Genomic DNA, 17550 nt, shown 5'->3' with positions numbered 1-17550 from the left:
CCATAATTCAGGGGAAAAGCCTGGATGCAGGAGCACAACCCCTCTCCCAAGCCTCTTTCACCCAGAATCAGCACTTTCTTTTCAGGATACAGGAAAAAAGGGAGGCTGGAGGGGGGAGGCTTTGCTGCAGCAGCCAAGAGGAACTGCTGGACTTCTGCACTTCCTGCTCCACGTGATCCTCCAGAGAACCTGACCCATCTCCTGATCACCCAGCTCTGGAAAACGGATTCGTTCCGGAACCAGGAAATTGTGGCTTTTCCAACAACCCCTGGCTCCCCACGCCATCCAGGGCATTTTTCTACATCAGCACATATGTGATTCTCATTCTCATCATCATCATTATCCTCCCTGAGCTCTTCCATTCCTGGGATTCACAGCGGCCAGGGAAGCACCCAGCACATCCAACTGGGACCAGAATCCCACAGATTGTGCTGGGAGTGCCTAAACCCCACGGACTGGGATCAGTGGGACAGGAGATGGAGGAGGAGATGTGTCTCAAACACATCCTGAACATGGAATATCCCATGTCTTCCTGCCCATCTCCCACGGATGCAGAGTGGCTCGCTCCTGTCCCAGCCGTTCCCAGCAGCGGGATGATGTGTCCCTTTGGAAGTGTCCTTATGGAATGAGGGGACAGCGGCTGCTCATCCCTGCATTAATGAGGAGGCAGAATGATCCATCCCCTCAGGATCAATGTCCTGCCAAAGCAGGTCAGCTCCATGCTGCTCCCTCCGACCCCAGGGGTGCTGAACCCTTCCCAATCCCAAATCACTGAGCCTGGGACTCCCGATGCCTTTATCTCCAACCCCTCCTTGTCTGATCTGCCCCTGAGCCTCCTCTCCCAGGGTGACCCAGCCAGGTGAACGAAGCCACGAGTGTCCCAAAGCCCAGCTTCTCCTGAGCTCAGTAAATCCCGGGGTTTTCTGCCCTCTCTTTACCCCAGCAGGGCAGATCCTCTGGAACACACAGTGCTTTTTAAAGCCAAGGCTCTCAAACCAGAGCTGTAAATGGCTTCTGCAGCCCATCAAAAGGGATGGAAGATCCTTCTTTGGACACTGGCAACCCCCTGGATCTCTGTTGGGAAAGGGTCAGTGGCACCATAAGGGCTCCCTGTCCTCTCAGCACATTGCTGAGGAGAAATCTGGGCTCTGCTGAGGAATTGAGTGACAAAACACGGCACAGCAGCCCCACAGCACCCTGCTCCTGGCTCAGGCCCTTCTCCATCAGCCATCCACGGATGCTCTGGGCAGGGAAATCCCTTGGAAGCACAGCTGAGGGGTGGTGAGCACCCCACTCACCAACGCCACCCCAAGAGCTTCACGGTGGCCACCAAAACACCCGGCACCTGCCTTCTCCTGGAGCTCCTTCAGCAAAGGAGGACTGCCACAAACCCCTCAGCAGGAGATCCGGGCTGCAAAGCTCAGGGTTTTCCTGGGGATCTCTCCATCCTCCCATTCCCACACCTCCAGTGTGTCCCGAGGCCAGGCTGTGGTGACGCCCCTGCCACCATCTGCCATTAGAGGGCAATGAAGAACTTCGTGGGATGTCCCCAAGCCCTTCCCAAACAGCCACCTCCTGGCAGCCAGCTGGACAGAGAGGCCTCGAGGACACCAAAAAACAGCCTTTGAGGAGCTCATTTCCTGGATTTCCAGGCCGGGAAATGGCATCCTTGTCCCTGCCTGGATCATTCCAAACCCTCAGATGGCCACCTTGACCTTTTCCAGAGTGGACAACATATTTCCTGGCTTTCCCCTGCTCCTCCTTCGTGTACTGGGGACAATGCTGAGATGGTTTGGAAGGTTTATAAAAAAAGGAAGAGAAAATTCCACGTGGGATGGGTCCTCCCCAACCAGCCCAGCAACCCTTACACTGATTCAAACAATGCCCACAATCCTATTCACGGCAGATTAATATTAATTATTATTATTGTTGTTGTTATTACTGTCATCATCATCACAAAACCAGTTCCCCACTTTTGTTAATCTCATTTTTGCCAAAGTGAGAGCTCCTTGTTGGGGATTAACTCTTAATGTTCTCCAAATATTCCACAGAGAAATATTCAGGATCTGCTGCACAGACTGTTTAGAAAGTACCATTTCTGGGCACTTTTTCCTTTCAGATCTCAGATGAAAACCAGCACAGGACAGAAAGGGTTCATTTCCTCCCTGATTTACAAGCAAAACCAGGTGGAAGTGGTGTAGTGAGTGAAACCAAGAGAAAACAGGAGTCAGAATTTGCATTTAGAATAAAAAAAACATCCTGCACAGCCCCTGTTCCTGGAAGTGCCCTCATCTCCAGTATTCCAGCGACAGATATAAATATTTCACACTCCATATGCTGCATTTTGGTGTTTTTACTGACACCTGCTCCCACTGCTCTGACTGAGGAGGTGGCAGCACCCCCAGGGGACATCAGGGAGCTGTGACAGAGCCCAGCCTCTCCTCCCTGGATGGATGGACACGGGAAAAGCGGCTCTTGGTCACCTGCTGGCTCCACACTGCTGCTTACATCAGCCCTGTGCTGCTTCCCTGCTTTTCCAAAGAATGGGAAGGGCTTCATCCCAGGGAAGGGACTCATCCCAGCCCGGGGGTGGACTTGGGAGTTGTGCAAGGAGCTGTTAAGAGCAGAGATTACTCCAGATTGCAAATTTCCTTCCCATCTGCTCTGTCCCTCCTATCTCAGCCCGGAGCTGGGCAGTGAATCAGCAGCAGCTGCAGAGGGTGGATCAGCTCCGAGGTGGGAATTTGCACATCCAGGGCTGGGATCAAAGGGCTCCCGCCTGTCCCGCTGCCAGCAGGAATTCAGCACGGAGCTCCCACCTCTGCAGGAACACCCGTGACACAGATCACACATCACAGACTGGTTTGGGTTGGGAGGGACATTAAATCCCATCCAGTGCCACCACTGCCATGGCAGGGACACCTTCCACAACCCCAGGCTGCTCCAAACCCTGTCCAACCTGGCGTGGGACACTGCCAGGGGTGAGGAATCTGCAGTTCCTGCAGTTTTTCAATGTCTCAGTAAACTGAATCTTTAAATAGCTCACGCTTGACATCCTCTGCACAGGAAACTCATGGGAAAAAGAAAGCAATTCTGCATTAAGCTTTACTTCAAGGTACCTGTGCAACGAATTTAAACTGCCAGAGGGCAGGATTAGACGGGATATTAGGAAGGAATTCTTCCCTGTAAGGGTGGGGAGGCCCTGGCACAGGTTGCCCAGAGGATCCCTGGAAGTGTCCCAGGCCAGGCTGGATGGGGTTTAGAGCAATCTAAAGGTGTCCTGGGGTTGGAACTGGATGGGCTTTAAGGTCCCTCCCAACCCAAACCAGTCTGGAATTCCGTGATTGTATCAATCACCCCACCACTGTAACAGCTGAATAAGAGGATGTCCCATAAATGTAAAATTTATCCCAATGTCCCTGACCTCCTGCCAAACTGTCACCCTGCTTCTGCTGAGTTTACATCCCAAGGGAACACCCCAGTGCTGCATCAACTGTTGTCATTGCCCACTACTGCTGACCTTCCTGGCAGATCCCAATTTTCCTGCTGGCCCCCCAATTCAAACCTCACCTTTGGCACATTTCATTCTCCTCCCCCCCCAAAATGCCATTTTTGTTCGTCCATCACATCCTGTCACCTGCTGCACGGCTGAGGAGGGGACGCCCCAGCAGCTGGCACTGCCTGATCCGAGGCTGCTCCCAGCCTCTGGAGGTGAGCAGGAGCTCAGTCCTGGAGGTGACAGCTCCACAGGGTGACATGGGCAGCCAAACACTCCCTGGATTGAGATCATCTGCTCAGGACACCCAGGGCAACACTCTGAGGTCAGGCTGAGGCAAAACCAGCAGCGTTCAGGGAGAATCCAGGGTGGAAACATCAGAGAGGAAAGGTGGGAATTTACACATCCAGGCTGGGATCAAACAGCTTCAGCCTGAGAGACATCTGTGACACCAACCATGGAGTGGCAGAACCCCAGCATGGACTGTGCTGACTGCACTAAACCTGTGTGTAAAAGAAGAATTGGGGGCTGGTTTTGAGATTGATGGTTAGATTGGTTAATTAAATATAGGGACATACTTTTGAGTTATGTAAGCTTAAAAAATCAGGTAAATGTTGGGAAAAAAAAATTTTTCCTCCAAAAAAGAAGCGTTTTAAAAGCTCCGTTTTGATTCTTATTTCTTTTCTTTCAGGGTGTGTTAATAAATCTATCTTTACACCCTTTAAATTTATGCCTACTTGAATTTTTCTCCTAACCCCCTCTCACAGCCAAGCTCTAGCAGACCACTCAAACCACTACACTAAATTTAACCAACAAAAGCTGGGTGAACGTGAGACCATTACATAAATCAGTGTTCCCATCACACAAAGTAGTGTTCCTGCCTAGGTACAAACCTAAAACCATCACACCCTGCAAAGCCTCCGGGAGCGGTCACCAACTAAAGGAGTAAAAGGAAGGAGTGGTGAAACTCCTGGGAAAAGTCACCCTGCGAGCTCCTGCTGAGCCCAGGACGCCGTGGATGGAGCAGCTGGAAGCAGGAATCTCCCCAGGGTTCTCCAGAGGCTCCTCACCTGGTCACAGATGAGCTCCCACTTCTTCTCGTTGTCGTACTGCCGCAGGAGCCGCGCCTTGTCGGGAGGCAGGTTCATGGCGTTCTGTGGAGACACAGGGACATTGGGAGGGATCAGCCACAGCCAAATCCAGCTGGAACGACCCAAGGGTTGGTGGTGTGTTGTTTCCCCATGCCAGAGGTGCTCAGGAATGTTCTCTGTCCCCGTCGGGGTTTGGCCCCAAAAGCGCCGGAGAATCACCGGAGGCACCCAAGGGCAGGGCTGGGACACACGAGGTGAGCAGCTGAGCTCCAATTTCTGGGGTTTTAGGGGAAAATTGTTCCCTGTGAGGGTGGGCAGGACCTGGCACAGCTTCCCAGAGAGGCTGTGGTTGTCCCTGGATCCCTGGAAACGTCCAAGGCCAGGTTGGATGGGGCTTGGAGCAGCCTGGGACACTGGGAGATGTCCCTGCCCATGGGATGAGCTTTAAGGTCCCTTCCAATCCAAACTATTTTTGGATTCTGTGACCATCCAGCTCCATCCAGCAGAGAGGACAGCACTCCCTGAGCTGCCACAGCACAGGAGCCACTCTGTGCCCAGCCAGGTCCCGTTCCCATCCCCTGAGCACATTCCTGCTGGAAACACCTCCCACTGCAGGCTGGGGCTGCAGGACAGTCCTCTCCCAACAGGATCACGAAATGCCACCTCATTTCACTCCAGCAGCCATCCAGGTTGGAAAAGTCACCATATGCCACCTTATCTGGGTGACAGAGATCCTGGAGTCAGGGCTGCTGCTGCCCAAACCCCAGAGATAACAACCCCAGACTGTGAGTGACAGCAGTCAGAAGGAAGGGCAGAGGCAGCAATTAGCTGATCCCTATCATTCCTGGCTCCTTTGATGTGAACTCTCCTTCCAGGACAGCTCTCTGAGAAGGGTGGCTTTCCTAAGAGCCCTGTCCTGGAATGTGCAGTGTAACTGTGGGGCTGCTGCTCCTGGAGAGGCCAGGAACAATGGATGGGACCCAGAACAGCCACAGAAAACCCAGGAACAGCCACAGAAAACCCAGGAACAGCCAGAGAGAACCCAGGAACACTGGATGAGAACCAGGAACAACCAGAGAGAACCCAGGAACAATGGATGGAACCCAGGAACAGCCAGAGAGAAGCAGGAACACTCAGAGAGAACCCAGGAACACTGGATGGAACCCAGGAACACTGGTTGGGACCCAGCAACACTCAGAGAGAACCCAGGAACACTGGATGGGACCCAGGAACACTGGATGGGAGCCAGGAACAACCAGAACCCAGCAACACCCATATGGAACCCTGTAACACCCAGAGAGAACCCAGGAACACCCAGAGAAAACCAGGAATGCTCAGAGAGAACGTGGGAACACTGGATGGAACCCAGGAACACTCAGAGAAAACCAGGAACGCTCAGAGAGAACCCAGGAACACTGGATGGAACCCAGGAACACCCAGATAGAATCCAGGAACGCTCAGAGAGAACGCAGGAACACTGAATGGAACCCAGGAACACCCAGAGAGAACCCAGGAACGCGCAGAGAGAACCCAGGAACACTGGATGGGAGCCAGGAACATCCAGATGGAGCTCAGGAACACTCAGAGAGACCCCAGGAACACCCAGATGGAACCCAGAGAGTTCTGCAGACACCAGTCTGGAAAGGATCCCCACCAGCCCAGCCCAGCCCAGCAAGGCCAGGTGGTGGGTGGAGAACCTGCTGAGCACCTCTTGGGCTCCAGCATCTCCTGGGCTCCAGCTGGAGTCCCCAGACTGGTCCCAGTGAGCCCAGGTAAGCCCTGGGGACCACAGGCCTCTGGCAGTCCATTCCCAGGGAGGAAGAGGTGGCACTGGATACAACAACAAATCAGGACTCAATAAATCGGAGTTTCGGACCAAAATTCCACTCCAGGAGCACCTTTCCATGGATTTATTCCAGCAGGATGTCCTGGGGATCCCTGGAACCATCCCAGCTCCATCCTCTGCCCACACATCCTTCTTTTCCTTGCACAAACCCCATCCCATAGTGGACAAGCAGCACTTGTTGGGATCAGCCAACCAGGACACCTCAGTGCGCCTGGAGAATCGGAATTTAAGGAAGCTCCTGGCAGGCTCAGAGGTGCCAAGGGTGGTTCTGTGCCAGGGGATGTGGTGCCGACCACACTGCTGGGCACCAGTACAGCTGGGCACGCCTTGGGAACGAGGCTTTGCTCCTCCTGGGGATCCCCTCCACGCCTCCTGCTCCCAGGGCTGGTTCTCCATCAGATAACCACGACTCCTTCTCCTGCCCGTCTCTGCTGTCATGCTGACAGCATTTATAGGCTCTGATCGTATCTGTGCCTGCTTCTCCTCTCAGCCTCTCACCAGGCCCCTTATCAGCTCTGCTTATCATTTCATGCACTCCTTGGTATTTTTCCTGAGGGTTCTTCCAGCGCCGTTCCTCACTCCTGAGCCATATTTCACAGCTCTCAGCTGGAGGAAAGGCTCCAGTGTTTACCTGCAATGCAGCCCCTTGTCAAGCTCTGATCTCCTTACAGCTAATCAGCTTAAGCAGCCCGAGCTGGCAGCAGGACAAGAAACCTGCCTGGAAACCTCGGCAGGACTCAGCCAAGGCAGGGCTTGAGCAGGGATGGGAGCCTGGAACAGGGAAAACAAGAGGCAGGCAGCAGGCTCCAGTGATCTCATTCCCAAACGGAGCCATCTGATCTCAGCCTGCCACGGGAAGGGCTTTGCCTTGCTCCACATCACCACTTCACAGCCCTGCACAGCTCGCTGCAGACATTCCTGCCCTCTCTCTCTCTCCCACAGGGAAAATCCTCTCTGGACGCTGTGTGCAGCTAGGCTCAGCTCCCTGAGGGTGAGCTGCACCTACTCACTTCCCAAAAAGAGATTTACCCGTGGTGTGGAGTACCCAGGGGTCACCCCAGAGCCCCTCCAGCCCCTGGCTTGTCTCTGCTGGAGGAACCTGGCAAGGACAGAAGCACCTTGGCCACCTGCCGAAGGGAGGCTGAGATCTGCCAGAGCCAAAGGAGGGGCTCAGGGGTGAGGAAGGGTCTGGAAGGGACACATGTGGAGCAGGTGAGGTCACCTGGTTTGTTCAGCTGGAGCAGAGAGAGGGGAGACTCATCCCAGGCTGGAGTTTCCTCCTGAGGGGTGGCTGTGACCGCTGAGACCAGGGACAGGACCTGAGCTGTGCCATGGAATTTTAGCTTGGATTTCAGAGCCAGGTCCTTCTCCCAGAGGGGCTGAGGCTTCCCAGGGACAGAACCTGAGCTGTGCCATGGAATTTTAGCTTGGATTTCAGAGCCAGGTCCTTCTCCCAGAGGGGCTGGGGCTTCCCAGGGAGTGGTGACATTCCCAAGGCTGCCAGAGCTCCAGGAGCCTTTGGACACCACTCCCAGGGATGCCCAGGGTGGGATTTTGAGCTGTCTGCACAGGGCCAGGGGCTGGACTGGAAGATCCTTCTCACTAAGGATATTCCATGATTCCACACCATACCTTCTCTGAAACCTAGACTAAGAATTCTCTTACTCTCAACAGCCACTCTCTGCTGGAAAACCGGATCCTAAACCAAAACATTTTCACTTCCACGGGAAGCAACAGGTTTGGGGGTTTTTTTACATCCCTGCAGGACATTACCCCAAGTGGCTCCTGAAATCCAAGTACACTGCTCCCAAGTCCTTAACTCCAGTCCCAGCAGCAGGATCCCAGCAGAGGCTACTGAACTGGCTCCAGGAGTTTTGCTGGAGTCACACCCAAGCAGACACACGGATTTCTTATTCCCTGTGGATCCCTGGAATGACTCACCAACGTCTCCTGGCCCCTTCCAGCTTCTGTGGGCTTCCCACATCCCAGTGTTCTGTACTTAATGACAGGTCGATGCCCTGTGGTTTCTCTTTCCATCTTTTCCCAATTAGAGCTTTGAAGGCTTCTGAGAGCAGAATTATTCCTTTCCTAAACCAATCCAAACTCCTGCTGCGGCCAGCAGGGATGGCCCCACTCTCTGCTCTCCTGCCTGTGTCCCCTGTGTCACCACCCCCTTGTGCAGCTGGAGACCCTGTGCCAGCAGAACAGATTTCTAGCAGCTCAGGAAGAGCTGCACCTTTAATTGGATCCCCAGCTTCCATGAGGATCTCATAAAACCCTTTTCTGTGGGTGGGGGCTGCAGCTGAAGCAGCCTCATTTCCATCCTCATCCTCATCCCTGCCACGGATGGCTCCCACCAAACACCATCCAGATTAAACACAACCATTTCTGGCGATGCCTGAAGTTGTAACTTTAATGTTTTTCAGACTCTGTAACGCCTAGGTGTGCAGTTCTGAGCCTCATACAAAGTGTGAGTTCTCTTCACAGAGCAGGGAGACAAAACAAATCCCCTCCCACATGGACACCGAGGACAACTGTTCAAAGTTTCAGGCCCAAAAGCACAAACAGCTGAAGAGAGAAAACAAGAAGGATGGGACTTCATCACCTGAAGCTGCAACGGGACAATTAAACCCCAATATGCAAATGGAGCAAAACTTATGGAAGTGTGAGACCTCGTGACCGTTTGCCCATTTTGTGACCATTTTGTGACCACTTTAAGTCCACCTTGGGCGTAGCCCTGGCCAGGTTCTTGTGCCCTTAAAGGCCTTTTAATAAATATCAGCTTTAATTCTCCAGCTCTGCCCAGTCCCTGCTCCAGCTCAGCCTTCCCAACACATCCCTGCCCACACCATTCTGCCCCCTGGGAACTCACCCAGCCCAGGTGACCTCCGCAGCTTCACCCCTTCCTCCCACAGCCTTAAGGAAATCAGTTCCCACCTTCCTCACTCGCAACTTTCCACTACCTCATGGTGCTTCCAGGCCTGGGGAAAAGGGAAAAAAAAAAAAAAAGCCAAGCTCTGGCACGTCCTCCTGCCTGGAGAGGGCTGCAGGAAACCGGAGCGCTGCGCTTCCGACTGCTCGGCAACACCTCCCAACACAAGCCTGGAGGAACCACAGCTGGATCCTGCGCAGCCTCCTGCTGTCTGCACGGGCTCCTGTCCAAGCCCATCCTGGCTCCAGGAACACGGGATTTTCGCTCTTCCCCCCTCAAATTCCAGAGTTATTCACGTCTGCTGCTACGTGCCAAACCATCTAGGTGAGGTTTCCATTCCGCTCGCTCCGGGCTGGCAGGATAAAGCTGGGCCTTCAATTAATCACAGTAGCAGATGGAAAACTAGGGGGGAGAGTACAAGCAGACCTCCAAAATATTAAATTGCTGAAGAGTTAAAAATAAAACCAGAGTGCGAGAAGGAAATTTATGTCTTTTTAACCAAAGCCCAGCCCCATCGAAGCTGGCGGAGCCTCCGACTCCAGGTTTTGGCACTGCAAATTCTCATCTGTGCACTGATCCGCAGGATTTGGGCACCACCACCGTGATGTGGCTTTGTCCTTGGTCTCAAACACGTCCCCTTGGGGTTGTCCTGCTGTCCCCTTCCGTGGAGAAAGGTCACTGGTGGCCACACGTGATGGCCCCAGACCCTGGGGGCAAAGCGCTCCTGCAGCCGGCATTATCCAGGGAAAAAGCTAAAATACATCCCACGGTCAGAGCGGGATAAAGCACCCAGCTGGAAAGGGAAGCAGCAGCAGATGCCTCCAGGAGCCACCCGCAGCCCAGGCCACACTGGGTCATTCCAGTGCCACTGGTGGAATGACTGAGCCGTGCTTTTTTCCATCTTATTCCTGCTTTTCCCCAGCACTAAAAGGCCCGATGTTTTGGAAAAGCAGCACAGCAGCAACTCAACTGACTCAAAAAGCATGAGCATTGCTAATTAATAGCATTGCTAATTAATAGCATCGGGCTGCTGCTCTTATTGATCGTGTCATCTTCAAGTGCGCATCCCTTTTATTAATGAATCCTGACATTAATTGTGCTGGGAATGAGCACGGAGTCCTCCTGATCCATTTGTCCCCATGAACGGCCCTGGATGTGTCTCCCAAAGCCCTAAAATGTGGGATGTCCTCACCATGCAATGGATGGGGATGGGAAAAGGCAGGGAAGCAGAACCTGGCAAGGGAAGGTGAGTCCAACACCAGCGCTGGAGGAAGGGACATTAAAATCCATCCCAGCAAAGAGTTAAACTTCCCACTTCCCTAAAGGCCCTGCTGACCTTGAAAGGACTAAAGGAATCCCAGGAAAACCTCATCTGCCAGGACACACCCTGAGGGTGAAGGGAATTCCCACTCCTCCTCCACGAGACACTGCACAGGAACTGAAATTCCTGAGGATTCATTCCCAACTGGCTTTCTCCTCCTGTCCTCCCCCTGACTGGGATCACTCCCACCTTCCAGAGATGGAAAAGCCAAACCTGGATCACACTTCTGCCTTCCCAAGAGCACTTAGGAAAAAGATCAGGGCTTTCAAACACTTCAGACGAGTCTTGGTCCTCGTGACTCAGATTTACACAGCCACATCAGAGCTCTGCTCTTACTCCAGGCTTCGAGGACTCCTCATCCTCACCTGCAGCTCCCCAGCCTGAGTTTATTCTCCAGCTCATCCCTTACACTCCCCAGTTCCCCAGGTTCAGCACAGCACTTCCCCTGCAGCTCCCTGGGGTTTATCCCACTGGGTTTATCCCGAGTTTTCCTGCATTTCAGCCAGGGCTGTTTTAAGGCAGAGCCTGGAGTATTTTTAGCTTTTATTAATACCCAGTGAGTTCTCACGAAGCAGACCCCAAATTGGTTGAGAGAAGTCCAGTCCACACCTCCCACCTCCACTGAGGCAGGGCAGCCCTTCCCTGAGAACCCAATCCCAGCTCCTGAGTGGATCCAGGTTCCCTCTGGGCACTGAGCCGCCCACGGCCTCCCAAGGACCGGGATCCAAAAGCAACCAAACAATAAAAACATGGAAAAAAGAGAAATGAAAAGCAGCATAAATCAGTTGAGATCCGTTCATGGGACGCTGTCACCTTTGGCTGTCACCACGATGGCTGAGGCTGGAAAAGTTCCCTCACCATCTCCAAATTCCAACTTCTCAACTCTCATCCTCTCCTGGGACAACCAAGGGGACAACATCTGATGGTGGCCTAGAGCCACCAAGAGTCACCAGTGAGGTCTCCTGCCTCACCCCACTCACTGAATCCCCTTCAGCCTGAGCTTTGCTAAAGGTCTGGCACACCTGGGTACAGCAGGGGCGAAACGGGAAACAAATAAATAAGATAAATTAATAAATAAGTTAAATTAATCAATTCATATAAATATATCTAGAAATAAATAATAAAATAAAATAAAGATAGAATAAAATAGAATAAAATAAAAAATAAAATAAAATAAAGTAAAATAAAGTAAAATAGAATAAAAGAAAATAAAGAAAATAAAGAAAAATAAAGTAAAATAGAACAGAATAGAATAAAATAAAACAGAACAAAAAATAAAATAAAAAATAAAATAAAATAAAGTAAAATGAAGTAAAATAAAGTAAAATAAAGTAAAATAGAATAAAGAAATAAAGAAATAAATAAAGAAAATAAAGTAAAATAAAGTAAAATAGAACAGAATAGAATAAAATAAAACAGAACAAAAAATAAAATAAAAAATAAAATAAAATAAAATAAAATAAAATAAAATAAAATAAAGTAAAATAAAGTAAAATAAAGTAAATAAGTAAAATAGAATAAAGAAAATAAGAAATAAATAAAGAAAATAAGAAAAATAAAGTAAAATAGAACAGAATAGAATAAAACAGAACAAAAAATAAATAAAAATAAAATAAAATAAAGTAAAATAAAGTAAAATAAAGTAAAATAGAACAGAAATAGAATAAAACAGAACAAAAATAAAAATAAAATAAAATAAAATAAAATAAAATAAAATAAATTAAAAAAAAAGGTGTGTGGCACTTGGGGACAGGGGTTAGAAGTGGCCATGCCAGTGCTGCAGGAATGGCCGGATCTGATGATCCTGGAGGCCTTTTCCAACCACGATGATTCCACAATTGTCCATCCCCACACAGTCCCCAGGTGAAGCCCACACTGAGCAGATCACCCAACACCACACACAGCAGCGTGGTGGCAACCTCTGTAGCTTGGAATTCCCAGAATCCCAGAATTATCCGGGTGGGAAGAGAGCTTGAAGATCATGGAGTCCATCAACCCAGCACCACCACAACCATCCCTAAACTTGGGGAAAATTCCCAGAATTCCAGAATTATCCAGGTGGGAAGAGACTTTGAAGATCATGGAGTCCATCAACCCAGCACCACCAAAACCATCCCTAAACCTGGGGGAAATTCCCAGAATCCCAGAATTATCCAGGTGGGAAGAGACCTTTGAAGATCATGGAGTCCATCAACCCAACACCACCAAAACCATCCCTAAACCTGGGGGGAATTCCCAGAATCCCAGATTTATCCAAGTGGGAAGAGACCTTTGAAGATCATGGAGTCCACCAACCCAGCACCACCAAAACCATCCCTAAACCTGGGGGAAATTCCCAGAATCCCAGAATTATCCGAGTGGGAAGAGACCTTGAAGATCATCGAGTCCATCAATCCACCACCACCAAAACCATCCCTAAATCTGGGGGAAATTCCCAGAATTATCCAGGTGGGAAGAGAGCTTGAAGATCATGGAGTCCATCAACCCAGAATTATCCGGGTGGGAAGAGAGCTTGAAGGTCATGGAGTCCATCAACCCAGCACCACCAAAACCATCCCTAAATCTGGGGGAAATTCCCAGAATCCCAGATTCATCCAGGCGGGAAGAGAGCTTGAAGATCATGGAGTCCATCAACCCAGCACCACCAAAACCATCCCTAAACCTGGGGGGAATTCTCAGAATCCCAGAATTATCCAGGTGGGAAGAGAGCTTGAAGATCATCGAGTCCATCAATCCACCACCACCAAAACCATCCCTAAACCATGTCCCCAAGTGCCACATCCAGACATCTCCGGAACACTCCCAGAGATGGTGACTTCATCCCATCCTTGGGCAGCTCATTCCAAAGCCTGACTGCTCTTCCAGGGAAAAAAAATTCCAATATTTCACCTGAACCTCCCCTAGAGCAACTCGGGGTCATTTCCTGTCATCCCTTCACTTGGGACACGGCAGAAGAGCCCAAGGCCACCCCACTCCACCCTCCTGTCCAGGAGCTGTAGAGATCCATGAGGATCCCCCCTGTGCCTGCTCTTCTCCAGACAAAAATTCCAGGAGAAATCACAAATTTCCCCCAGAAGCAGAATCCTGGCCCCTGCTCCCTCTCCCTGGCTGGAGAAGGTTCCTCACCCTGCCCTAACCGTGACCTTCCTGCAGAAAAAGTCTCTGTGTAGCTCCAGGAGCTGCCCACCAAAACAACCTCGGGACTTTTTGTACGGCGTTAAAATTTAATTCCAGGGCCTGGCCCGTAAAACAGCCCTTAATATTCTCCTAGAATATTAAAATGCAACTTTTTTCTATTTTTTTTTTTTTTTTGCAATTTTCTCTGCTGCTTAACTTCCCAGCCCTGCTCTGGTGTGTTTATTTAGGAAAGCCAGAGGCAACTGAAGCGAGCTCCAAGTTCCCTGACTTTAGGAGGAATCCAAGTTAGGCTAAAATTAAATGTGCTTATTGTTTCTAATCCTCCTTTCTCCTCTTCTTCTTTTTTTTTTTATTAAACTGGTCTTTGATCTAAAAATACCAATGCTCTGCCTGCACCAGGCTCTTCTCCTCCCAAAGAGAAGGAAGAGCAGGAGAAGCTTCCAGAGCACGGAGGTGAGAGGAGAGAGGACACGGCGTGTGGAGCTCATCCTTGGGAAAAGACTGGAAAAAAAACCTCTGGAATTCTGGATCCCTGATTCCTCATCTCAGTGATGCAGTGACGGGGCAGATTGGATATCAGGGATAATTCCCTCATGGAAAGGGTGGTCAGGCGTTGGAATGGGCAGTGCAATAATTATTTCTGGGGGGATTTAAAGCCCTGGGGATGTGGCACTTGGGGACACAGTGGGGCAGTGGTGGCCTTGGCAGAGATCTTGGGAGAGCTTTTCCAACTCTGAGGATTCTTTGATCCTAAACCCCCTCACTGGGAGAGCCACAACGCCTCCGAGCCAGCTGAGGGAACTTTATCCCAGAAATTCTGGAAGGTTTTGGGAACCAAGTGACCACAGAGCTGCTTGTTCCTCTCAAAAATAAAAAAAAAAAAAATCCAGACTCAGCTTAATGGCCTGACATTCTGGGAAAGCTGAAACCTCATTAATTCACCACTGGGAAGGAATTCCATGGTAGGGATGCTCCAAAGGCTGAGCCAGGCCTGCCTCACTCCGAGCTCATCCCATGGCTTTGTTCAATCCCTCACTGCTGATAAGGCAAACCCCAAAATCCAAAATTAAAGCCCTTTCGGTGACACGTCGGAGAAAGCGGCTCCCGAAGAACCCAAATGTGTCTTCCAAAGGCTGGGAATTGCACAGAGGCTGGGCAGTGCCCACAGCTCCATCCACGGGGCAGCCCGGAGCGCTGCGAGCTGCAGGGCATGAAAAATGCTGGAAAACACGCCCAAAAAAAGGGGGTTCAGCGATTTTTACATCTTTTCCACTCCTGTGTTGCCTCAAAGCGGTGAGGTCCAAGCAGCCCTAACAAATTCGCTGAGGGATTTCGGGTTTTTCCCCTGGAATTTTTTCCCCCAGACCCCATGAAAAAAGCAGCTTTGCTGGGAGACACAGGATCCCATCCTTCAGGAGAGAAGGGAAATCCCAAAGCACATCTGGCAGCTGTGCACACCCCATTGCGCCACAGCTGGGTGGGATCTGGGGAAGGAATTCCTCTCTGGGAGGGTGGGAAGGCGCTGGCACAGATTCCCAGATTTGCTGTGGCTGCCCCTGGATCTCAGGAAGTGTCCAAGGCCAGGCTGGAGCGACCTGGGATAGTGGAATTTGGGGTAGAATGGGATGGGCTTCAATATTCCAACCCAAACCAGTTTGGGATTCTGTGATTTCTGTCCCATTCCTGAGGATGAGAAGGGATTTTCAGAGGGTGGGTGGAACAAAACCCCTCCAACCTCCCCTCACATGGAGAATCCCTCACTTCCTCACTTCCCCTCCTGGTCAGGGACGTCGGCCACGTCAACCTCATTCAGGAAAAGCTGGATAAAATTCTCCTCCAAACTCTTCAGCTTCACCTCACTGCAATTTTTAAGGCAGATGACAATCCTAAATTATCCTGCACACACTTGTGTGATGGAGAGAAAGTGTATTTATTTTCTCATCAGAAATCGTGGAATTCCAGAGAGGTTTGGATGGGGAAGGACCTTAAAGCTCATCTGCCATGAGCAGGGACATTTCCACTGTCCCAGGCTGCTCCAAGCCTCATCCAGCCTGGCCTGGGACACTTCAGGGATGCCCCAGCTTCTCTGGAAAACCTGTGCCCACAAAAACATGGAGAAAAACCCGTGGAATTCATTCCAAGTGAGTTTCTTATGTAACACCAACCGAGATTTCAACTACAGCACCCACGAAAAAAAAAAAACCCATCAAAGAATCTTCCCACCATCCCCACCCAGACAGATGGATCCAATCCCCCCTCAAAGGCAGAATAAAACACAGGGATGTGTTTAAAGGCACACAAATAAAATCCAAGAGCAATTCCAACCCAGTTTAGTCCCAGGACAGAGGAAATTCTGATGGATGCTGCTGCTCTAAGAACAAAAACCTTCATTTGAATAATATTAAAGGTCGGAGAAACCAAGACAAATAAATGAAGTCAGGGATAAAAAGCCTGGCCCGGGGCCTGGTCCCAGGTTTTGTGTCTCCAGTGAATGTCAGCACGAGCTTTCCTTGGAAAACCACGTCCCAGACAAAACTCCTGCTTTGGAGGCAGCCAGGAGCTCACTCAAATGCTCAGAACTCGAGGCTATTTTTAATTTTTTTTAATTCTCCCTGAGCTCCCTTCTCTTCCCAACATCCTCCAGTCAATCCAGGTCTCTGCACTGCCCAGAGGGAGCAGGTAAATCAAAAAAAACTCCTTTAAAAAAAAAAAAATGCAAATTATTTAAATGCCTCTTGGCTGCACTCAAGCGCTCGCTGAACAGGGCAAGGAATTGATTTGGAAGTTTATTACACCTAAAAAAATAAACGCCAGAAAAGGCTCTCCCACACCAAGCCTCGATCCCAAGGGAATTTTTTCACAGCAAGTTACAAACTTGGATTTATACTGGAAATATTTACAGGTCTCACTACTGCAGGCACCACTCCAGCCCGGCAGAGGAGGCGCAGGGAAGCCAAAATAAACCCCAATCCTGAGATTTTTCCAGCCACAATGAGCAGTAATTCCTGCAGCAGGGCTGCTGTGTCCTGTGCTCCGGTGGCACAGTCCCCAAGGCTCCCTGACACTGCCTGAGCTGGCAATAAATCACTAAAAACACATTGTCTGAATGATTTTGAGTGACTAAAATCCAGCATTTTCAGACACCAGCCCTGATTTTTTGCTGCTTCACCGGACACAGATTACACGGCACCTTTTTGATTTTTTTATTTTTTTTTTTTGAAGTGTTCAAGGCTCCACAGATTTGCCAGGAATGAGGCATCAGGATTTCAGGGAATGCACGTGGCCCTGAGCAAACACCTCTGTCTGCCCTCCCTTTGTTGTTTTCCCAGAAAACTCCAACCTTTGCCGTGTCCTAATTCCAAATCCATCCCCGTGTCCTGCCTGGTCCCACTCCCTCCTCCAGGACACGGATATTTCATCAGATGTCACACCCAGGAATGCATCAGCGTTTCTGGAGTGCACATTCCTTAAATTTCCCTGGATCTGGGGGAGTTTATCCCCGCTTTATTGGATTTCCATGGATCTGGGGGTGGGTAACCCCATCTCCCTTAAGTTTCCCTGGATCTGGGGGGGTTTATCCCTTATTTCTTTGAGTGTCCCTGGATCTGGGGGGTTTATCCCTTATTTCTTTGAGTTTCCCTGGATCCACAGGGGTTTATACCCACTTTCTTTGAGTGTCCCTGGATCTGGGGGGTTTATCCCTTATTTCTTTGAGTTTCCCTGGAT

The 17550-nt window shown here is 50.4% G+C and overlaps 1 protein-coding gene across 3 annotated transcripts in view; it reads right to left on the bottom strand.

Moving 5' to 3' along the window:
- Window positions 1-17550, bottom strand: part of FMNL2 (formin like 2) — a 129908-nt gene that overhangs the window by 46755 nt on the left and 65603 nt on the right. For all 3 annotated transcript variants that reach the window (XM_066323205.1, XM_066323204.1, XM_066323206.1), the window contains exon 2: window positions 4567-4650. In XM_066323205.1, coding sequence (XP_066179302.1) covers window positions 4567-4650 — 84 coding nt within the window. The remainder of the gene's footprint in view (window positions 1-4566; window positions 4651-17550) is intronic.

This window comes from Sylvia atricapilla, chromosome 7 (genome assembly GCF_009819655.1).
Source record: "Sylvia atricapilla isolate bSylAtr1 chromosome 7, bSylAtr1.pri, whole genome shotgun sequence".
NCBI lineage: Eukaryota > Metazoa > Chordata > Aves > Passeriformes > Sylviidae > Sylvia > Sylvia atricapilla.
Note: the sequence above shows the minus strand (reverse complement) of the source record. Positions and strands in the feature narration are given on the sequence as shown.